Source organism: Phaenicophaeus curvirostris, chromosome 14 (genome assembly GCF_032191515.1).
Source record: "Phaenicophaeus curvirostris isolate KB17595 chromosome 14, BPBGC_Pcur_1.0, whole genome shotgun sequence".
NCBI classification, from domain to species: domain Eukaryota; kingdom Metazoa; phylum Chordata; class Aves; order Cuculiformes; family Cuculidae; genus Phaenicophaeus; species Phaenicophaeus curvirostris.
In genome coordinates this window covers 8,656,431-8,676,517 of record NC_091405.1, presented here as the reverse complement: position 1 = coordinate 8,676,517, position 20,087 = coordinate 8,656,431, and the positions used below count along the sequence as shown (strand labels likewise).

General features: G+C 53.3%; 2 protein-coding genes across 2 annotated transcripts in view; both read right to left on the bottom strand.

Moving 5' to 3' along the window:
• IRF8 (interferon regulatory factor 8) overlaps nt 1-20,087 on the bottom strand; it is an 81,144-nt gene that overhangs the window by 10,027 nt on the left and 51,030 nt on the right. The window lies entirely within an intron of this gene.
• On the bottom strand, nt 1,494-19,763 carry LOC138726657 (dual specificity protein phosphatase 22-A-like). The gene is made up of 8 exons (XM_069868588.1): nt 19,628-19,763; nt 19,419-19,494; nt 17,762-17,795; nt 17,061-17,143; nt 13,092-13,141; nt 8,021-8,095; nt 7,387-7,558; nt 1,494-2,891 (listed from the first exon to the last, which is right to left on the bottom strand). Exons 2-8 carry the CDS (start codon nt 19,437-19,439, stop codon nt 2,685-2,687), a joined length of 642 nt encoding a protein of 213 aa, XP_069724689.1. The 5' UTR covers nt 19,440-19,494; nt 19,628-19,763; the 3' UTR covers nt 1,494-2,684.

The following is a 20,087-nucleotide window of genomic DNA, read 5'->3' as shown; positions in this document are numbered from 1 at the left end:
TCCGGAGCTCAACAAACTGGAGCAACTCTGCTACCGACGGAGTGATTCCATCACCTCTGCCTTTGTTTTGGTTCTGTGACTTCATGGCCAGTCTGGAAAGGCAAACTCTCAGTTCCCTGGGCTTAGCAGAATCCCAGCAGGAGGATTATAAAATAAAAACACCCTTAAAATTATTTTTTTCAGCTGCTCATGGTGCTGGCAGCAGCAGGTCGGAAAGGAGCCAGATGTCCCATAGCTTTGCCAGCAGCCGGCAAGAGAAAATGCAAAACACTGCCCAGGGCAGGCAGCATAGCTGGGAATTTCTTGCAAACTATTTCCCTGTGTGCAAGCAGCGCTCTGAGAAGCTCATTCATTCTTCAGCAGCTTGTTTTCCCCTGTGCCAGAGGCACTGAGCTTCCAGGAAAGCTGATGTGATGTGGGAGAGCTGAGCAGCAAAGCATGTTGTGCTCTTCACAGTATAGAAATCAGTGTAGATCGGCTGGGTTTTACCTGCTTCAGGGTTTGCCTCGCAGTGCCCAGAAGGCCTAAAGCCACCAGATGTCCCACAAATGTAAGCCAGAGTAGAAAAACATGTATATGCGCCTGGGAGACTACTCAAATTTGGAGGAATTTAAGCCTAGGAAATCCTCTTGGGCAACAATTGTTGCTGTGATGCCAGGCATGCTGGTGCAGCTTATAGAATCATAAATACATAAAACAGTTTGTGTTTGAAGAGACATTTGGAGGCCGTTCAGTCCAACTCCCCTGCAATGAGCAGGGACATCTTCAACTCAGTCGGGTTGCTCAAAGCCCTGTCCAGCCCGACCTTGGATGTTTCCAGCTATGGGGCAACTGAGGGTATCCCTTCTGATTCCCCAAATCAGGAGGATTTTTTTCTAGAGGTAACAGCTGCTTTGGTGCCACAGTTCCTTGGCCATGGGATGGGAAGGGGCATGACTATCCAGGCTGGTGCAGATGATGAGACAGCAGGAATCCACAGAGGTTATTGCACCTACTGTAAATCTAATCTCTGTTTATCACATATCTCTGATGACTTCCTATTAACACCAGAAACCAACTTTTTTTTTTTCCTGTGCGCAAGTTCCATTTTTCTGCTTCCTAAAATGATAACAGAGGCATTAAATACAATATTAACCCTGTTTGCTCAACTCCCATTCAGTCCGATCCATTAACAGCATTTATGGTCCTCGAGCTCATTAATTGTTGGGGGCACTTTCCCACGCTGAGTGTTCTGCAGGCACAAAATGTGGTGTACCTCTTTGTAGAATATCAGCCAAAGGGACCTATTCTCAAACTAAAAAGGCAGGGAAAAGCCCCAGTATTTTTTCTTTCCAGAATCCTATACATAATAGCTAAACATTGAGTCCTTAAAACTGTACATTTTACTGGTGGTTTTATCAAGTAAACAGGAAACAAGACAGAGTGGCAGAGCAGTTATGTCAGTCCATCCCTCCATTCCCACTGGAAACACCTCAAATCAAAACCAGCCTTCCTCATGGTTTTAATCACTATGTTCTTTATTAGGAATCAACTAAGATACCCCCCAGTGCCATCACACTTGGAGTACCCAGAAATTTTAAATAATGGAATTCCTAGAAATATCTTAAGTGCCTTTTTTCCCTTCTCAGAACGGATTGCAGAACAGATATTTTTGAGAAGCCAGGCAAGATATTTATAGTAGAAGGTCAAGCTGGTGTCAAAGATTTGAACATTTAAATGTAGAAGGGCTGTGTCAATGTGTTGGGACCTGCCTTGTAGGACAGACGCAGGGAAGTGATGGCAAAGGCAGACAGGGATGCCATGGTTTGGAAACATGGGGTACAAGCTTGGGTTGAGAAAAGGGACACTGTCACGGTCTGTCAATATTTAAAAGGCTGTTGGAGAAGGAAAGTGCAAAGTTGGTCTGCAGGTTGACTGAGTCCAATAGAGCACTTGGTTTCTTTTGTAACCAGGGACATTCAGATCAGCGGGCAGGGGAAACCCAAAACCACTGCAGTGCTGGGGATGGGGGCAGTGGATCAGGCAGGCTCCAGCACTGCTGGTTTTCCCCTCTTCCTGGGGGATGAGTTAAGAAAATGCCAACAGGCATCTCCAAGGCAGACTGAATTAGGAAAGTCCAAACATGTCAAGGGTCATCTGCAACCCTGGGAGCAGCTCAGCCTCTGGTCCCTCTCCCCATCCCATAGGGTGACATCTAGGCTCAGCAGCACACCCACATCCCGGTATCCAACCCTCCCTCCTGGGGACAGCATCACAGGCTGCATCTTCACTGAAAGGCTCCAGCGTCACTGTAAAGCAGAAGACGACAAGGTGATCTCTCCCCATCTCATCCTGACCTGGCCTTCCAAGGTCTGCATTGGCACCCCCACACTGTGACAGAGGAGCTCCAGGGTACCATGCTGTTGGAGAGAGGGATGGGGCTTGCTGCTGCCCTGTGTGATGGAAAAGCATCTGTGATCCACTTTGTGTCACTGTCATCAATTAAATGGCTTGCCCAGAGGTATACCTAGCCAGAAGCCAAGGGGACGGTCTGCAAGTCCCGACCTCCTCCACACACACTCCAGCCCTTGAGCCCATGGCCAAGGCCAGCACTGGCTGTTTGTGCCCTACGAGTACTTGGCAAAGGGAATACAAAGACTGTTCCAAACCCCAGGTCTTCTGTCTTCCTGCAAACAGCCGGCTGCTTATCTGTTCATCCATCTGCTTCTGCTGGTGCCACCTGTGTGGTAAGGGACTGGGTAGGTGGGAGGTGGAGAGTGAAGCCAGGAGCAATCCCTGCTTCCCAGCTGCTGCTCCTTCTGCCTCTGCTCCTGCTGGGCCAGCAAGCACTGCAGCTCCTCCTGGTCCTTGAAAGGGTTGCTGCCGTAGTCACGGTGGATCCAGGCACGGTACTGCCAGCACAAAGCCAAAAGAGGTTGTCAGGGTCACCAGGGCCTGAGACACAGCTATCTTGAGAGTGAAAAGCAGCAAACTGAGCCAGATGCCCACTGCATCCCAGTCACAGCCTCAGACGAGGCTGGGGGATCCCCAGCCACAGCCAGCAAGCAGATAGGTCGCAGTTGCACATGAGCTCACACACCACACGACATGACCGTATCATAAAAGAGATGGGATGGCTCCCCCCAGCCAAGTGCTCCCCACATCCCCAGCGTGGCACAGATGGAGCCAGAGAGCTGGCAGCATCCTCAGCTTCTCACGCTGGCTGCAGCTGGTACAGAAGCTTTATTTACTTTTCATTGCCAAGAAGCTGCTGTTCTTCCTTGTGTGCCCAAATTCATGCAAGAAAAGCTTCCCCACACTTTCTCCCTGCTGTGGCAGAGCACGAGCATTCTGGACTTGCTGCCACAAGCTGCGTGGCTTAGTTGCCTCCTGCATGCTGAGGCAGGTTTGTTTGCAGAGCACCTTGCTCTCCACCGGGTGCTTTAGGGTGCCTCCTGTCCTCCCCCTCATCACTGCAGCCAGCCGCAGAGGCTGTTCCAGTGACAGGAGCATGCTGGTGGCTGGGGGCCAGCTGGCAGCAGGCTGGGGTCCGGAGATGGCTGGGAAGCAAGAAGCAGTCTGTAGAAGTGCTTCCCGCTACTGCTGGGATGAGAAACGGCCAGACAGGCCCTGACTGCACTGCCCGAGATCATGGGCAGGAATGGGCAGCTCTGCCAGGACCCACCGTGCCAGCTGCCCAGTGCTTGCAGGGAGTGGGCACGGCTCCTTTGTCGTCCTAAGAAGCTGAGAACCAGCTGCTGCAGCGAGCCGGACTTACTGGGACAAGTTGTAAGGGCACCCCCAGTGACACTAAACGCCTTACAAAAAGGATGGAGAGCTTAGAGTCCAGAATGGGAAGCCTGCAGGTGCAAAGGGTCCAGTGGGAGACTGAGTGGTAGCGCTGGGACAGGTATGGGCTGCAGCCAGGGGAAGCAAAGGGAGAGGGCAGGCAGCCCCCACGAGCTGCCCAGCCTCAGGACCCCCAGGGCAAGATAAGCCTGCAATGGCTTCAGCTTCCCAGGATGCTGCGGCAGCACCCCATGGCCAAGAGGCACCAAGTTCATGGCAAAGGTACAGGATACGGGACAGCAGGACGGGCAGCCCAGTCCTGTCCTGCCAGGGCTGCCAGAGGTGCAAGGACCATGAACCATAGGAGTATAAAATCTGAGACTGGTGGCATCCTCCCCTCCTGCAGCCAGGGAAAGTCAGCTCGGCAGAGGGGATTTCCACTGGGAATGTCTGGATTTCCCAAATCCACTCCCTCACTTAGGAGGACTCATCACAGCTGCTACACGCTTGCTGCCTGCAAGCAGGAAGACCTTTTGTTTGGTGTGAACCCCAAAAGCCAGATCCAATTTCCTCGCTAGAAGACAATCCCCAGAAAATGAGTCCCAGAGGATTTGGGATAGTATTTGGAACAAGCATCCATGCCAGCTGCTTCTAAGGAGAACATCCCTCCCATGTAAACCATCTGGAGGAATGAAGCTCCATGGTGACACCAGCCTGGCCACCAAGGTTTGGCATCCACTGACTCGCCAGCCTCAGAACTTGCTTCCACCATACAGCAAAGGAGGGAAGGAGCTAGCAGGAGGCTGGGGGAAATACCCTGCTGCTGCCAGGCGTTTCCTTTTAAACTCAGAGCAAGAAGTGGTTACAGTCCATTTCCTTCAGTGCTGACCACTAACCCACTGCCATCCTCCCCTCTCCTGGGCCCAGAGCACCCAGTCCCATCTGAGACAGCACTGAGAGGGGAAAGCAGCCTGAACACAGCGTGCCAACACCATGGGGTGACCATGGGTCACGGTGGGACAGGTCTGCCACCTGAATGCCCATCTGTGCCCTCTCTCACAACCACACTGTCTTCTCTGTGCTCACTTATTTCCTTTTCTAACCTTACCCATCACTCTGCTGCTGGTCTTGGTCCCTTCCTTCCTTCTTTATCCATCCAGCCCCGATAAGCAGCATTTGCCAGCTCAAAACCACAGCTGCACACAAGGCACGCTTCCTGCGGCAAGGGGCTGGCTGGCGAGTCCCAGAGAGCTTCTTCCCCATTTCTACTTCCCAGGATCCCATCCAAGGTCTCTGCTTTGGATTGAGGAGACTGGGGGCACCAAGGGATGCTTGCCTGCAGCCCCAGGAAGGAGGTCCCCAGGAGAAATGACCTGTTCCTCACACGTTTAACCAGAAAGAAATCAGGCTTTTCCTCCTGAGCAGCCTGCCCAGCCCTATCCATGTCTGGTCCCAAGCACTGCACTTCCAAATTGCTGCCTGCCAGGATGACAGTTGCGCTAAATGAGGAAATTTAACCTCTTTTCTACCTTCAGCAAGAGATGAAGCTCAGGTCACGACATGTTTGCTCCTACATCCTACCTATATACACAGAAAACCACACCAAAACCACAAACAAGAACAAGGTGTGACCTCTTGCAGCTAAGGTAAGCAAGAAAATTTCCACTTGGCATGAAGCAGGGCACAGGATCCATGCAGCTTTGGGTCCCACAGGCTCCTGACCATGCAGGTGAATGCCTACAGCACCCACCACCCCATGAGACACTCAGCCATCCACCTCGACTGACCTGCCCCCCTGCCCACAAGGTCCTTCCTTTTGCAAAGGTGATGGGCACGGGGACACACAGGGAGCAGGGCATTGCCAGTTGGGTTCATGCATCCATCCTGGTTCTTCCCCTTCTTCAGCTGCAGCTGTGGGTGAGTAATGCCTGAGCACTCCCCACTCCAGCACTCAGCCTCCTCCCTGGGGCTGTGCTAGCAACAGTCCAACTACGTGGGCCATCCACGGCTTCCCTCCCTGATGCTGCAATCGCAGGGAACGTGGGGTGTTCCAAGCAAAAGGCAGCTCTTGCTAAACCCCGCAGCTCAGTAAAACATGTCCAAGAGCCTCTGCCCTTGACTCTGCCTTCGGTATTTTCCAGGAAATACTTGCAAAGACCCCAGCAAAACTTTGAGGAGATGAAAAACAGCATCTAAGGGAAAGGGAAGAAAGCCCAGCATCTGCTGAGCCCAGCCTGAATTTTGAAGAGCAGAAGGAATAGCCCAGATGGAGTGAGGAGCACAGCAAACCCCACATCACAGTCTAGCCAGAGCGTGGGAAGAGCTATGGAGAGCTAATCTGGCCAGGGGAAGCCCCACAGGGAATCTCCAGCACCAAGGGTGTTTTGTAATCCATTGGACCATTTTCTGCCCTCCTCCACGGGTGTTTTCGCAAGTCAGTGATAACAGGATACAGCTACATTCCTCATGTGACAGCGCCTGCTGGTTCCCTCCAGCACCCGGGGAAAGGAACTCTGCACCAGGAAAGGTGTTGACATTCAGGCCAATGTCACATGCTGTCCCTACCTCTGTCCTGAGATGAGAGAAATCCCCTTGAGCTGCTTGGCGTGGCCAGAGGGACCACTGGCTCTCCACTGCTCTTTGCCGTGGGGCCATCGCGTGGTGCTCACAGCTGCAGAGGGTGGCAGGACTTGGCCTCCAGGGATGACATCAAGTTATGGGGAGACATGAGCTGTGAGATGCCTCGCATGCATTGTGGGTGAGTGTTTCCTTGCAGAGGTCTACCTGTGGCCTCCCAGCGCAGTTTTGGATCCCAGTCCTTCACTGCAGAGCCTGGAGCTGGGCAGAGAAGCAGCGTCCGGCGTGGGAAGCTGTAGGGCAGCTGAGCAGCTGCTGTGCTCTTAAAGGCTCTTTGCATTTGAAGGCTTTCCAGGTCACCTCTGATCCTGCTCTCAGAACTAAACACACTGCTGGTGCTCCTAGCTGAAGGCATCCAGCTGGGCTTCAGCATGACTCAGCTTCCACAACATCCCTCGTTTGCACAGGACAGGAACCACCCAGTCAGGGCTTCCTAACACCTGTCACTCCATGTCATTTTGGGGACAAAAGAGGAGAATTTCTCCATCAACACTTGCATCTGCCTGTCAGCTGCCTCTAAAAGCAGGACTTACTGTCAGTGGAAGCCCTGCCAGAGCCAAGCATTCCTGGATATCCCAAAGCTGCTCACAAGACCCTTCCTTCCCTCTCTTCTCCGCTTTTCCACATCCAGCTCCCATTGTTCTACATTCCTGGGAACCAGCCCAGCACCCTTCCAAGGCCTCGCTGGGGGTCTTGCTGCTCACACATCCCTCCCACTGTAAATTAACTCTTGAGAAAAGCACACGGGTTTTAAAGAGCTTTTTTAAGGGCATTCACGTAAAGTCTAGGCACTTTTTAAAATTATTTTTCCTTTTTTTTTTTTCTGCATGCAAAACCTGAAATCCCCAGGTAATAAATAGCACAGACGAAGGCCAGCTCGAGCAAACAGCTGGCCCCTGCAGGGAGCTGCATGCAAAAGAGCTGTGCATGTTTGCAGACTCGGTAGACACGTATATAAGAGGACGTCAGGGCAGAACATACCTCCTGCAGCAAGGTCGCCTCATACTCCTGCAGCTGCTGCTGGAAGCCAAAGTTGGGGCTGACGTAGGACCGTACGGTCTTGGTGGCGGCCAGGCAGGTCTCCCAGCTGAGCTCGGTCACCGTCATGAGATAAGCCACCAGGATGGTGGTGCTGCGGGAGACTCCAGCCAGGCTGGGAGGGTGCGCGGGAGCAGCATCAGAGAGAGGTATTCCCAGCATGGGAGTTGGTGTGGCCTCACAGCAAGGGAGACCCACGAAATGCATCTTCACACGGATACCCTCCTCTCTCTAGGATGCTGGCAGGATTCCCTGGCCATGGGTTGGGCAGGGGTAGGGGGCTGTATGGACACGGAGCCACTGCTGGTGACTCCGGACAAATGGCTCTCCCTCCACTAGCCTGTCCCACCTCTTTGGGTTTTGAGGGAGTTTGAGTACACAGACCACCCATCCCCATAGATCTCAGCAGTGAAGACCTTTCCCTGTTGCCCCCTGCTTCTCTTTGTCTTCTCCTCTTCTTCCTCCCCACCTCAAATGACGTTTGATGTCAAGGACACCTTTTTGGGTGGAAGCCCATCCCCACTTCCCCGAGCACTGTTGTGAACCAGGGGCACGAGGCAGTGACAGCAGCTCTCACCAGTGGACAAGGCAGCCTCCCCCACCAAGGCGGCATTCATGGATGAACTTGATGCACTCCTTAAAATGCTGCAGCCTGTAAGGAGAGAGGCAAGGAGGTGAAACCAGGGGAATTGCCCACCCCTGCAAGGCACCTGGCCACACGAGCAGCAGCAGTTACGGCCCTCCCTGAGACTTCCCACTGTTCTGGAGCCACCACAGAAGGATGGAAGCTGAGATCTTTCCTCTGCCAGGCAAAGGCAGAGAGACTGATTTTCATTTACCAGGAAGGAAATTACCTGGGAGACTTCCCAGGGGATTTCCTGCTTCAGGAGACATTGGGATGGAAGCAGGGTGATACCATCAACCAAACCAGCCTGGGGAGGACCCAGGAGTGAGACAGCCTCCAGGGCAAGATGTCATCTCCCGGTGCCCAAAAGAAATGCATGTTCCCATGTTGGAGATTGTCCTGAGCAATCAGCTTATTGCAAATTCCCAAACAATGCCAAAACCAACCGGTACGCTCCAAATAAAAGACACCAATGGGAAAGAAGGCAGGAAGAGGTGGCTCCCAAGTTGGTTTTTGCCTGCAGGTCCCAAAAATGATGCAACTCCCTTCCCCTTCTCATCCAAGGCAGCCCCTCCAGGCCCTTACCAACCCAGGGAGGGCAGGGAGTGGTGCCAGTGCTAGGGAGGCAGGGATGCCAGTGACAACATAGGCAACACATCTCCTGCACAGCTCCAAGATCTTCACATCCAGTCTTCCACTTCAGCCCCTCGGCTAGGACCAGCAGGGATGCACCTTGCTGTCAAGTGCATGATGCTCTTGCCTCCAACTCCCTTGGCACTCTTTTCAGCAGCTTCCATCCCACTTTGTGCACACAACATTGATCCAACAATGCATCCCAAAGGGAGGCAGGTGAGCACTTTGGGCAATCCATCCATCCTCACCCCTTCCACAGGGTTATTTTCCCCCCACAGCAGCCAGCCAGTGAAAGCTCTCCCCATGTTTTTCCAGCCTCGAAGCGTGGGATCGAGGCATGGAGACTGGTAATGCTGAGAACCACTGAGGTCCTGAGTCACAAGCGTCTCCACTTCAGGACATGAAGTTCACCAGGATTGTGAAATCCAAGGCATAAACTGACAAGCAGAAAATAGTTCCTTGAAGGGGAAGGGGGAGGGGGTTGAGCCCAGGCTAGACAGGAATGAGCCTGGATGTGGGGAATTGGTGATTGGGAGAGGGTGCGCGGGCGAGGACCACCAGTACCTCACCGCACAAAAAGTGGGGGAGAACACACCTCGGGGTGTTAAGGGAGATGCAGGCACTCTGGTGTCAACTGATCCAGTTACCAGGCAGTTGGGAACGAACCCTGTTCCCTCTAGGAGGGCTGAAGGCTCGGCAGCTCAGCTGAAGTGCATTTACACCAATGCACGCAGCATGGGAAATAAGAAGGAAGAGCTGGAAGCTGTCGTAGGGCAAGGGGCCTATGATGTTGTTGCCATCACGGAAACGTGGTGGGACGACTCATATAACTGGAGTACGACTATGGTGGGGTATAAGCTTTTCAGGCGGGACAGGAAGGGTAGGAGAGGAGGTGGGGTAGCCCTCTTTGTAAGGGAGGACTTGGACATCACTGAGATGGATTGTGGAGATGAGGAGGTTGAGTGCCTGTGGGTCAAAATCAGAGGAGCCCACCAGAAGGTAGATTTTGTGATGGGAGTCTGTTACAGACCACCCAACCAAGGAGAAGCAGCTGATGAGCTCTTCTATAAACAGCTGGGGTTAATCTCTAGATCGATGCCTCTCGTTCTGGTGGGAGACTTCAATCTGCCTGATATCTGCTGGGTGTACAACACAGCAGAAAGGAAGCAGTCTAGGAGGTTCCTGGAGTGCGTGGGAGATAACTTCCTTGCACAGTTGGTGAATGAACCAACCAGGGAAGGTGCCCTCCTGGACCTCCTGTTGGTGAACAGAGAAGGCCTTGTAGGGGATGTGGCGGTAGGTGGACGCCTAGGACTAAGCGACCATGAGATTATAAAATTTTCTGTTCTAGGTGAAGTGAAGAGGGTGGTTAGCAAGACGGTAACATTAAATTTCCAGAGGGCTGACTTTGATCTCTTCAGCAGGCTGGTTGGTGAAGTCTCATGGGAGACAGTACTCAAGGGCAAGGGAGCCCAGGAGGGCTGGGAGCTCTTCAAAGGGGTGGTCCTAGCAGCTCAGGAGAAAGCCATCCCCGTGGTCCGGAAAAAAAGCCGGCAGGGGAGAAAGCCAGCTTGGTTGAATAGAGAGATCTTGAGGGATATCAAGAAGAAAAGAAATGTTTATGGCCTCTGGAAGAAGGGACAGGCCTCTTGGGTGGACTACAGGAGGGAAGTGAGATTGTGTAGGGAAAAAATCAGAAGGGCTAAGGCTCAGCTAGAAATTGGATTGGCCAAGTCAGTGAAAGATAACAAAAAATCTTTCTACAAATATATAAATAATAAAAGGCGGACTAGGGAGACCATACAGTCCCTATTGGACACAGAAGGGACAACAGTAACAGGGGATGAGGAAAAGGCTGAGGTACTTAATGCCTTCTTTGCCTCAGTCTTTAGTCGTAAGGAGGGTCGTTCCGCCTGTGTACAAACCCAGGAGCTAGAGGAGCAAAATGAGGCTCCCATGATCCAAGAGGAGGTGGTCAGAGCCTTGCTAGCCCGACTGGACAGTCACAAGTCTATGGGGCCGGACGGGATTCACCCTAGGGTACTGAAGGAGCTGGCGGATGTGCTGGCCAAACCCCTTTCCATCATCTTCCAACAGTCCTGGAAGACTGGGGAAGTCCCACTGGACTGGAGGCTGGCTGATGTTGTGCCCATCTACAAAAAGGGCCGCAGGGAGGACCCAGGAAACTACAGGCCTGTCAGTCTGACCTCAGTGCCAGGGAAAGTCATGGAACAGGTGATCTTGAGTGCTATCATGAAGCACATGCAAGAGAACCGGGTGATCAGGCCCAGTCAACATGGGTTCACAAAAGGCAGGTCTTGCCAGACTAACCTGATCGCCTTCTATGACAAAGTGACCCGGCTACTGGATGAGGGAAAGGCTGTGGATGTGGTCTTCCTGGACTTCAGCAAAGCCTTTGACACAGTTTCTCACAGCGTTCTGCTTGAGAAACTGTCAGCCTCTGGGCTGGACAGGCGCACACTCTCCTGGGTGGAAAACTGGTTGGATGGCTGGGCCCAGAGAGTGGTGGTAAATGGTGTGAAATCCAGCTGGAGGCCAGTGACAAGTGGGGTTCCCCAGGGCTCAGTGCTGGGTCCAGCCCTGTTCAATGTCTTCATCAATGACCTGGATGAAGGCATCGAATGCACCCTTAGCAAGTTTGCGGATGACACTAAGCTGGGTGGAAGTGTCGATCTGCTGGAGGGTCGGGAGGCTCTGCAAAGGGATCTGAACAGGCTGGACCGCTGGGCTGAGACCAATGGCAGGAGGTTTAACAAGGCCAAATGCCGGGTCCTGCACTTGGGGCACAACAACCCTATGCAGTGCTACAGACTGGGAGAAGTCTGTCTAGAAAGCTGCCTGGAGGAGAGGGACCTGGGGGTGTTGGTTGACAGCCGACTGAATATGAGCCAGCAGTGGCCCAGGTGGCCAAGAAGGCCAATGGCATCTTGGCTTGTATCAGAAACGGCGTGACCAGCAGGTCCAGGGAGGTTATCCTCCCTCTGTACTCGGCACTGGTGAGACCGCTCCTCGAATACTGTGTTCAGTTCTGGGCCCCTCACCACAAGAAGGATGTTGAGGCTCTGGAGAGAGTCCAGAGAAGAGCAACAAAGCTGGTGAAAGGGCTGGAGAACAGGCCTTATGAGGAGCGGCTGAGAGAGCTGGGGTTGTTTAGCCTGGAGAAGAGGAGGCTGAGGGGTGACCTCATTGCTCTCTACAACTACCTGAAAGGACGTTGTAGAGAGGAGGGTGCTGGCCTCTTCTCCCAAGTGACAGGGGACAGGACAAGAGGGAATGGCCTCAAGCTCCGACAGGGGAGGTTTAGGCTAGACGTTAGGAAAAAATTCTTTACAGAAAGGGTCATTGGGCACTGGAACAGGCTGCCCAGGGAGGTGGTTGAGTCACCTTCCCTGGAGGTGTTTAAGGCACGGGTGGACGAGGTGCTGAGGGATATGGTTTAGTGTTTGGTAGGAACGGTTGGACTCGGTGATCCGGTGGGTCTCTTCCAACCTGGTTATTCTGTGATTCTGTGATTCTGTGAATAAGTGTTCCTTCCGGCAGCCAGTCTTTTCTTCTTTTTATTCCTTTTTTTTTTTTTCCTTTTGGTAGACATGCCACAAATGCAAAGAAATGAGGGAAGAGAAAAAAATGACAACCCAAAAACCCTGTTCTTGCTGAGGCAAGGCTTTCTTGTAAAGCTTCTCTTTCCGCTCAGTGGGAGCATGAGCAAGCAGAATCATACCCCCAGGCATGGCTGCTCACCAGAATGCAGGAAAAAGAGCACTTCCACAAACAGCCTTCGCTCCGGTCACTGCACACGAAAGTTGCGATCCTTTTAAGGGTTTGATTGGTGAGAAAAATCCCCCAAGTCCCCCATTTTCTGGTTCTAGTGGAAGGTTTATGGATGCCTGTTGTCCAAACCAGCAGCAAGCCCATCACACCCCGTCCCATGAAAGCCTGGGGCTTCCCAACAGCATCTCTCACCTGATTCATCTCAAGAATATCGTTATAAGGCTTATCAGTGTCCATGCTTTGAGGGGCGGGGACACATACATTAATTTTAATAAACATTTCTCTTTCCAAGGAAAATGTCTGGAAGAACGCCACCAATAGTGGCACTCCAATTTTCAACCCTGCCCAGTAGAATAATTCTGAAATTTGATGGAAAACTAAATTTACTGACTGCAAACCACACAGAAATAGATTTTTAAGCCTGACAACTGCTATTTAGTGCCTGAAAATGAGCTGCAGCTTTTGTCAAGCTTAGCAATGATGCCAAGTTATGGCACCACAAATGAACTGAACCTTCATCCTGCAGAATCTGAACATTTATTGACTGATAACTACCAAAATACAACTCTGGGAGGCAAAAGGATGGCAAATGACTTACAGGTTTTGACTGGATGAATCTGAGGCCGAGATACAGAGATAGGTCATCTCCTGCAATACAAAGATGGTTGCATTCGTAAGATACCTTCTGGAAAGACTAAATGCTCCATATCTCTCTTTTCCCCCTCCCAGTCTGACCCCTTAGGTGAGGAGAAAGCAGCAGTCTGCTTTCAGGTACCATCACCCCACTCCCCACGGGTAGAAAGAACCATGACAGGCTGCATCCATCCCATCCCTGGTTATTTCTCCCCCATCCAGAGGAGAGGCTGGGCTGTGGGGAACAGCTACAATGCTCAGGAGCCCCCCAAAACCGAGCTATCCCTTTCCTGGGGCCTCTGGCAGTGAGCCCGGTCAGGAAGACGTGTGCAAACGTGCACTGATGAAGTCACTCTCATCAATGAGTTATTTCCTCCTGGTCCTTTTAATACACAATAAATCATCCTGCCGCATGTTGGCGTGGGTCAGATTACTTTCCTTTCTTTAAAACATCGCTTCCTCGATCCTCCCTGTTCAGAGCTAAAATTAGATTCTTTTCATGTGACGGTTTCTTTTTTCTTTCTTAGCAAAATGTGTGGAAATCCTGCCAGACAGAGTGAAACAGCCACGCATCAGGAATTGCCCGATCTCTACCAGTTCCTTGTGGCATCACTGCTGAAAAGAGAACCCTAGGCTGACAACCCCTTGCTTCCCTCCAGCCCAGAGCAAGTTGGGAGAATGAGAAAAGCCACTTATTTAAGGAGGAAAGGGGCAGAGCAGGACAAACATGGGGCCTGGAGGAGAAAGACCTGGGGGTGTTGGTTGACAGCGACTGAACATGAGCCAGCAGTGGCCAAGGTGGCCAAAAAGGCCAATGGCATCTTGGCTTGGATCAGAAACGGCGTGACCAGCAGGTCCAGGGAGGTTCTTCTCCCTCTGTACTCGGCACTGGTGAGACCGCTCCTCGAATCCTGTGTTCAGTTCTGGGCCCCTCACCACAAGAAGGATGTTGAGGCTCTGGACCGAGTCCAGAGAAGAGCAACAAAGCTGGTGAGGGGGCTGGAGAACAGGTCTTATGGAGAACGACTGTGAGAGCTGGGGGTGTTTAGCCTGGGGAAGAGGAGGCTGAGGGGAGACCTCATTGCTCTCTACAACTACCTGAAAGGAGGTTGTGGAGAGGAGGGAGCTGGGCTCTTCTCCCAAGTGACAGGGGACAGGACGAGAGGGAATGGCCTCAAGCTCCACCAGGGGAGGTTTAGGCTGAACATTAGGAAAAAGGTTTTCACAGAAATGGTCATTGGGCACTGGAACAGGCTGCCCCAGGAGGTGGTTGAGTCACCTTCCCTGGAGGGGTTTAAGGGACGGGTGGACGAGGTGCTGAGGGACATGGTTTAGTATTTGATAGGAATGGTTAGACTCAATGATCTGATGGGTCTTTTCCAAACTGGTGATTCTATGATTCTATGCTGGCAAGACCCACGTTGAAAGGATGAGCACTGGTGGGCTTTCCCATGCATCTCCTCTCCCTCCCATCCATCCTCTCCAGCCCCACACTTGCACCACCATCCTGCAGCTTCTCGTACGACAGGGACAGGGTACCACAGCAATGTGCCACTTGCCAGCTATGGTGTGCCAGCCTGCTGCTCCCCACACAGAGAAGCTTCCAGAGAGGCCGGGACCAGGGGGAAAACAGAGCCAGTGGGTTCTTCATCCACACCCCTGGCCAAACCACAGCTCTCTGACACACAGGAGCCCAATAAGTGGAAGGGGACCACGCATCAGGCAGGGACACGGGGACCAGCAAGCAAATAGCAGCAGGTTTTCTGGGGTGACCTGTGATGGGCTGCGGCTTCCCAAAACCTGTCTGTGCCCTGCCATGCCCAGCACCAACTCTGACCTCTCCGCAGTGAGGAGAGCCACCGTTCCAGCAAAGCCACTCTACCAACCTGCAGAGCAGCCAATGTGCCGCCACTTCTCCCCGAATCCTGACTCTCACCCCTCTCCTGGACTAACTGCTGGGCTCCCAGTGCCTTCCCCTTCCCTGTGGGACTGGGTACCCCCATCCCGCCTTGAGTTGCTGGGCCACGCATGGGAACGGTGCTGGGGTTTGCGGTTCCTGACCCGGGGCTGTGATTGACACATTGCTCAACCCACCATGCCTTTCCGGTTCCCCTTTCCACCAGCCCGGTGGCTTGCTCCATGTTGTAAGCTCACCATGCGGTTTGCTACCCGTCTGGCCATGCCCCAAGCCCTGCCAGCCCCAGCTGCTGCCCCTTTTCCAGCCATGAGCCATCTCTCTGCACCGATTTTATGCAGCCTCCTTCCTTCTCTCTCTCCTCCTTCCACGTTACTCAATGCCTTATTGGAGAAGAGGCTTGAGCCGGTGTTTTACTGTGGCTCCCTGCTCATCATGGCCCCAAAGGACAATGGGTCCAAGCAGTCCCTTTCACCTTCTGCAGCATCCCGGGATTTAGGAGCTGGCAGCGGGTCTGACACCTGCGTGAAGTGCAAGTTGCACATGGTCGTCGACTGCAACATGAGCAATATGGCTCAAGCATCCCATGCACAGGGCTGCTCCTCTTGCTGCAGGCTCCGCCGAGGAGCAGGTCTGCACAGGCAGGATTCGTGCACAAAAGATCTGGCACCTGTGGCATCAACCCAGGAGGCAGCTCCCTCCTTTGAGTGCAATCTTAGCAAGTTTGCAGATGACACTAAGCTGGGTGGAAGTTGTTGATCTGCTGGAGGGTAGGGAGGCTCTGCAAAGGGATCTGAACAGGCTGGACCGCTGGGCTGAGACCAATGGCAGGAGGTTTAACAAGGCCAAATGCCGGGTCCTGCACTTGGGGCACAACAACCCTGAGCAGCTCCAGACTAGGGGAAGTCTGGCTGGAAACTGCCTGGAGGAGAGGGACCTGGGGGTGTTGGTTGACAGTGACTGACCATGAGCCAGCAGGGGCCCAGGTGGCCAAGAAGGCCAATGGCATCTTGGCTTGGATCAGAAACGGTGTGACCAGCAGGTCCAGGGAGGTTCTTCTCCCTCTGTACTCGGCACTGGTGAGACCGCTCCTCGAATCCTGTGTTCAGTTCTGGGCCCCTCACCACAAGAAGGATGTTGAGGCTCTGGACCGAGTCCAGAGAAGAGCAACGAAGCTGGTGAGGGGGCTGGAGAACAGGCCTTATGAGGAGCAGCTGTGAGAGCTGGGGGTGTTTAGCCTGGAGAAGAGGAGGCTGAGGGGAGACCTCATTGCTCTCTCTAACTACCTGAAAGGAGGTTGTGGAGAGGAGGGAGCTGGGCTCTTCTCCCAAGTGACAGAACAGGACGAGAGGGAATGGCCTCAAGCTCCACCAGGGGAGGGTCAGGGTGAACATTAGGAAAAAATATTTCACGGAAAGGGTCATTGGGCACTGGCAGAGGCTGCCCAGGGAGGTGGTTGAGTCCCCATCCCTGGAGGGGTTTAAGGGACGGGTGGACGAGGTGCTGAGGGACATGGTTTAGTGATTGATGGGAATGGTTGGACTCGATGATCCAGTGGGACCTTTCCAACCTGGTGATCCTGTGATTCCTGCCTCAGTTTCCCCCACCCGTAGCACGAGGGGTCCGCAGCGCTGTCTGTCTGCAAGGCGGGGGTGCGGGCAGCGGGCAGGCAGAGCTGGGGGGCTCAGCACCCCGTGTCCCGGAGCGGGGGGGGATGCTCCGTGTCCCGCCCGGGCTGGATGCGGCCCCGGCGCTGCCGTTCGCGAGGCGCCGCCGCCCTCTCGCGGTCCTCCCGGTGGCAGCAGCGGCACCTAAAAACCACCGAAGGGTGGCCGTGCCCCTCCCCAAAGCACCCCGCTTCCCTCTGTCCCGAAAGCCAGCGCTGAGCCCCTTCGGCTGCAATTCCACATTGCACGGTGCAAATCAAGCATCGCCCGCGCTGGGATGTCTCACCTGCACCTTCCCAGCCCCTGCTCCCCCCAGCTGATCCCCCAGGGTCTCCCCCAGCCCAGCACTCACCTCCAGCACCGGTTTGGCATTGTTGTGGACAGAGAGGATGTGGGTCACCCCATTCCTCAGCAGGTTTTCCCGGTCCTCAGAGTCTGGAAGCGGGAGCAGCGCGTGAGTCCTGGGAGATCTGCTGGACCAAGCACCTACCAGCAACCCCCAACCATCACCCCCGACCCCTCAACCCTCACGCCAGCCCCTTCCCACTGCCTCTCAGCCCTGTGATGTAGGAAGGGAAACCAGGCATCGCAATGCACCTGCATCAAAGCCAAATCCCCGTTGGATGCACTGGATATTCAGCAATCTCCTATACCACCCTCCAAATTAGAAATTACACTGCTTATTTGGAAAAGGCTGTTGTGTCCTTGCTGTTGGGTGAAACCCAAGCTTCACCCTGCTTCCCACAGCGTCAGAGGCCCCAGCGAGAAAGCCGGGCATTGGCCTCCCGTAAATATTGTCTCAGCAAACACAGGGGAGGTTTCCAGCCATGCCAATCGTTTCCTGGTGCTTCAGCATGGCTGGTGACTGTAGGTCCCCACAGATGTTGGCCTGGAGCTGCATGGGGTGATTTGCCACCAAGACAGAGCTTTTGGAGGTCTTTGGATCTCTGGAAGATGCTGAGGTACCCAGCTGGGAGCAGGCACACAGAGCCCCCAAGGAGCTGCAGGGGGGTCTCACAGCAAGGCAGAGGTGGAGCAGGGCAAGGCACTCACCACGAATATTCCCAAGGTAGAGCCCTTTGACAACCTGGGAGGTGACAAAAAAGAGAGAGATTTGAGATGGAACCGGGCGCAACGTGCATTCAGCAAGGTGGGAGCAACAAGGGGCATGTGTGGTACCAGCACGAGCAGAGAAGGAAACTCCCCAGGCAGCAATAAACTAAGCACCTAATCAGGGAACCATCTTCATTAACGAACATCAAAGGCTGAGCCCAGCCCATCAAGCCCCTCCAGGAGCAAAAAGCTCAGGAAAACTCAGCACATAAATGGATGGGGTTTGCATTTAGTCCTGTGGCTATTGGAAAGGCAGTGTTGGGACTGGATTACCAGGACAGCTCAGCCCATCCCAGCCTCCTCCTTCAAGGTCAGGCTCCAGGAGGGACACCCCATTGCCCTGGCCAATGGAGACAGGCCAGCTTGCTGAGGCTCATTTTCTATTTGCTGCTCTATAGCAATCGCCTCTTGCTAATAGTTTCAAAGGTTGCCTCTGCCAGCTGGAGATAGATGGGCAAAGACACAGGCTATTTATAATACTTTTCTGGCGCGGATGTTGCAGTAAGTACCATCAGGTACACAAATTTGGTACCCAGCTCACTGTTGGGATACTACAACAGAGAAAAAGGGGCAGCTCAGAGTGTTTACAGGGTGTAAGAGCCCGCCAGAGCTGTTTCCAGAATTCCCAATTGGACCTATTTGCACCCACCTAAAAGGCGACATCTGGTTTGAGAGGCTACAGGAAAGGTTTTCAACAGCTCTGGATAAACATCTGGCCCACCTCTAGCATTCAGCTGAACCCCAGCCCATTCCTGGGATGCAAACACCTGGATCCAACAAATGTTTGTGCCTAGCACAGCACGAGGTATTACTACTAAAGGGAGAATGCTGAACCCTGTGTCTTGTCAAGTTAAAGCTTGATCCTGCAGCACAAATGTACCTGCACCAATCCAACCCCCTGCAAAGGCAGCCTGGGCTCCCCAGGAGCGTTCGGTGGCACCAGGGAGGCTGTAAAAGCCACTTTGCAGGTAAGGCTGCATCCACAGGGGTTGAAACCACAGTGATAAATCACGCCAGGGCTGTGCAGAGAGTTCACCCTGATTTGGCCTCGCTGTTGTTGCTCCAGAGTCTAATTTTAACCTGGGTAATGCACATACCAAGTGTTTATTTAAGGATGCAAACAGCAATCAATCTCCTCTGTCAGCCCTGGAGCTCAGCTGAGAAACAAACAGTGGTAAAACCTCTCTTCCTGCTTTATAGTGTATGACTGCCAGGCATAGGCATGTCCTGGGGGTGGCAAGGGGAGAAAATTTCCCGGCAGAGACTGCCGTCAGACCATGGACTTTAATGTCATGGCCTTACTGCTCAAGGGACGAGCATTTAAAGCCAGCACGGATGAGCATTTAAAGCCAGCCGCCACTTTTTTAACACCCACAGACAGTTCATCACCTCAGATACAAACCCAGTGATCACTGTTTGCTTTCGTAATTCCCCGTCTTAAGTACTTGAAGTTTCAAAGGAGAGTGGGAAAGTGAAGATGCAAATGGTTGTAGTTAGGGCATTGCAGTGACCTGGGAATGAGCATCCCACTAGGCTGCAGGAGGAAGGTCCTGCCCCAGGAGAACACGCTGGGAGGCATCCCGCTGCCCCACGGTACCTTGCTCATTCCAGTCCCCATCGTATTTCTCTCCCCAGGATCAGGAATCGGGTGGCTTCTCAGTATCCAAGGCTGCCTGCAAATAAACACTCAAGAATGCCAGAGAGGATAGTGAGATCTGTCCCCCCTCACAACAATGCATCCTTCTGACAAGAGGACATAGACCAGGAGGGGAGTGTGCAGAGCCCCAGCAAATACAACTCACTTACCGGCTGCAGGCTGCTCCAGTAGGACTCTGCCGCGGCAGCGGTGGGTGAGAGGGACAGAGGAGAGTGGCTGGTGCCTGGCAGGGGAGGATGAAATAAGGATCCGGGGCTGTGGCGAGGCTCAGGTTTCTCTCCTGGGGTTTTAGCAGCCTTTTGAGGAGCATGAAGAGGAGGATGTTCTCGAGAGGAGTGACTCATTGGTCCCAGCAATGCTCACCAAGCTTCATTTTGCAATGGTACAGGCTGGTACGAGCCCTGCACTCATATTTCTCTCTCGTTCACGTTAATTCCTCCCAGTCACAGGAATGAGAGCAGAACTCAGAATAAAGCACTCAGGTCAAAAGCCAGAGCATGGTACAAGCGATTTGCAGCCAATGGAGCAGAGGATAAGCCCATTTCCTCCTCTCTCCAGGAAGCAAGATGAGAGGAGCTGTAAAGCAGTGCTGTGTTCCCAGCACACCCT

Bases quoted from the DNA above. Each gene is read 5' to 3' on its own strand.
- LOC138726657 (XM_069868588.1), bottom strand. From the start codon at position 19,439: ATGGGGACTGGAATGAGCAAG. The intron at 7,559-8,020 runs GTGAGAGCTGCT...GCACCCTCCCAG, and splicing joins GGAGGCTGCCTTGTCCACTG to CCTGGCTGGAGTCTCCCGCA. The intron at 2,892-7,386 runs GTATGTTCTGCC...TTGTGCTGGCAG, and splicing joins AGGCGACCTTGCTGCAGGAG to TACCGTGCCTGGATCCACCG.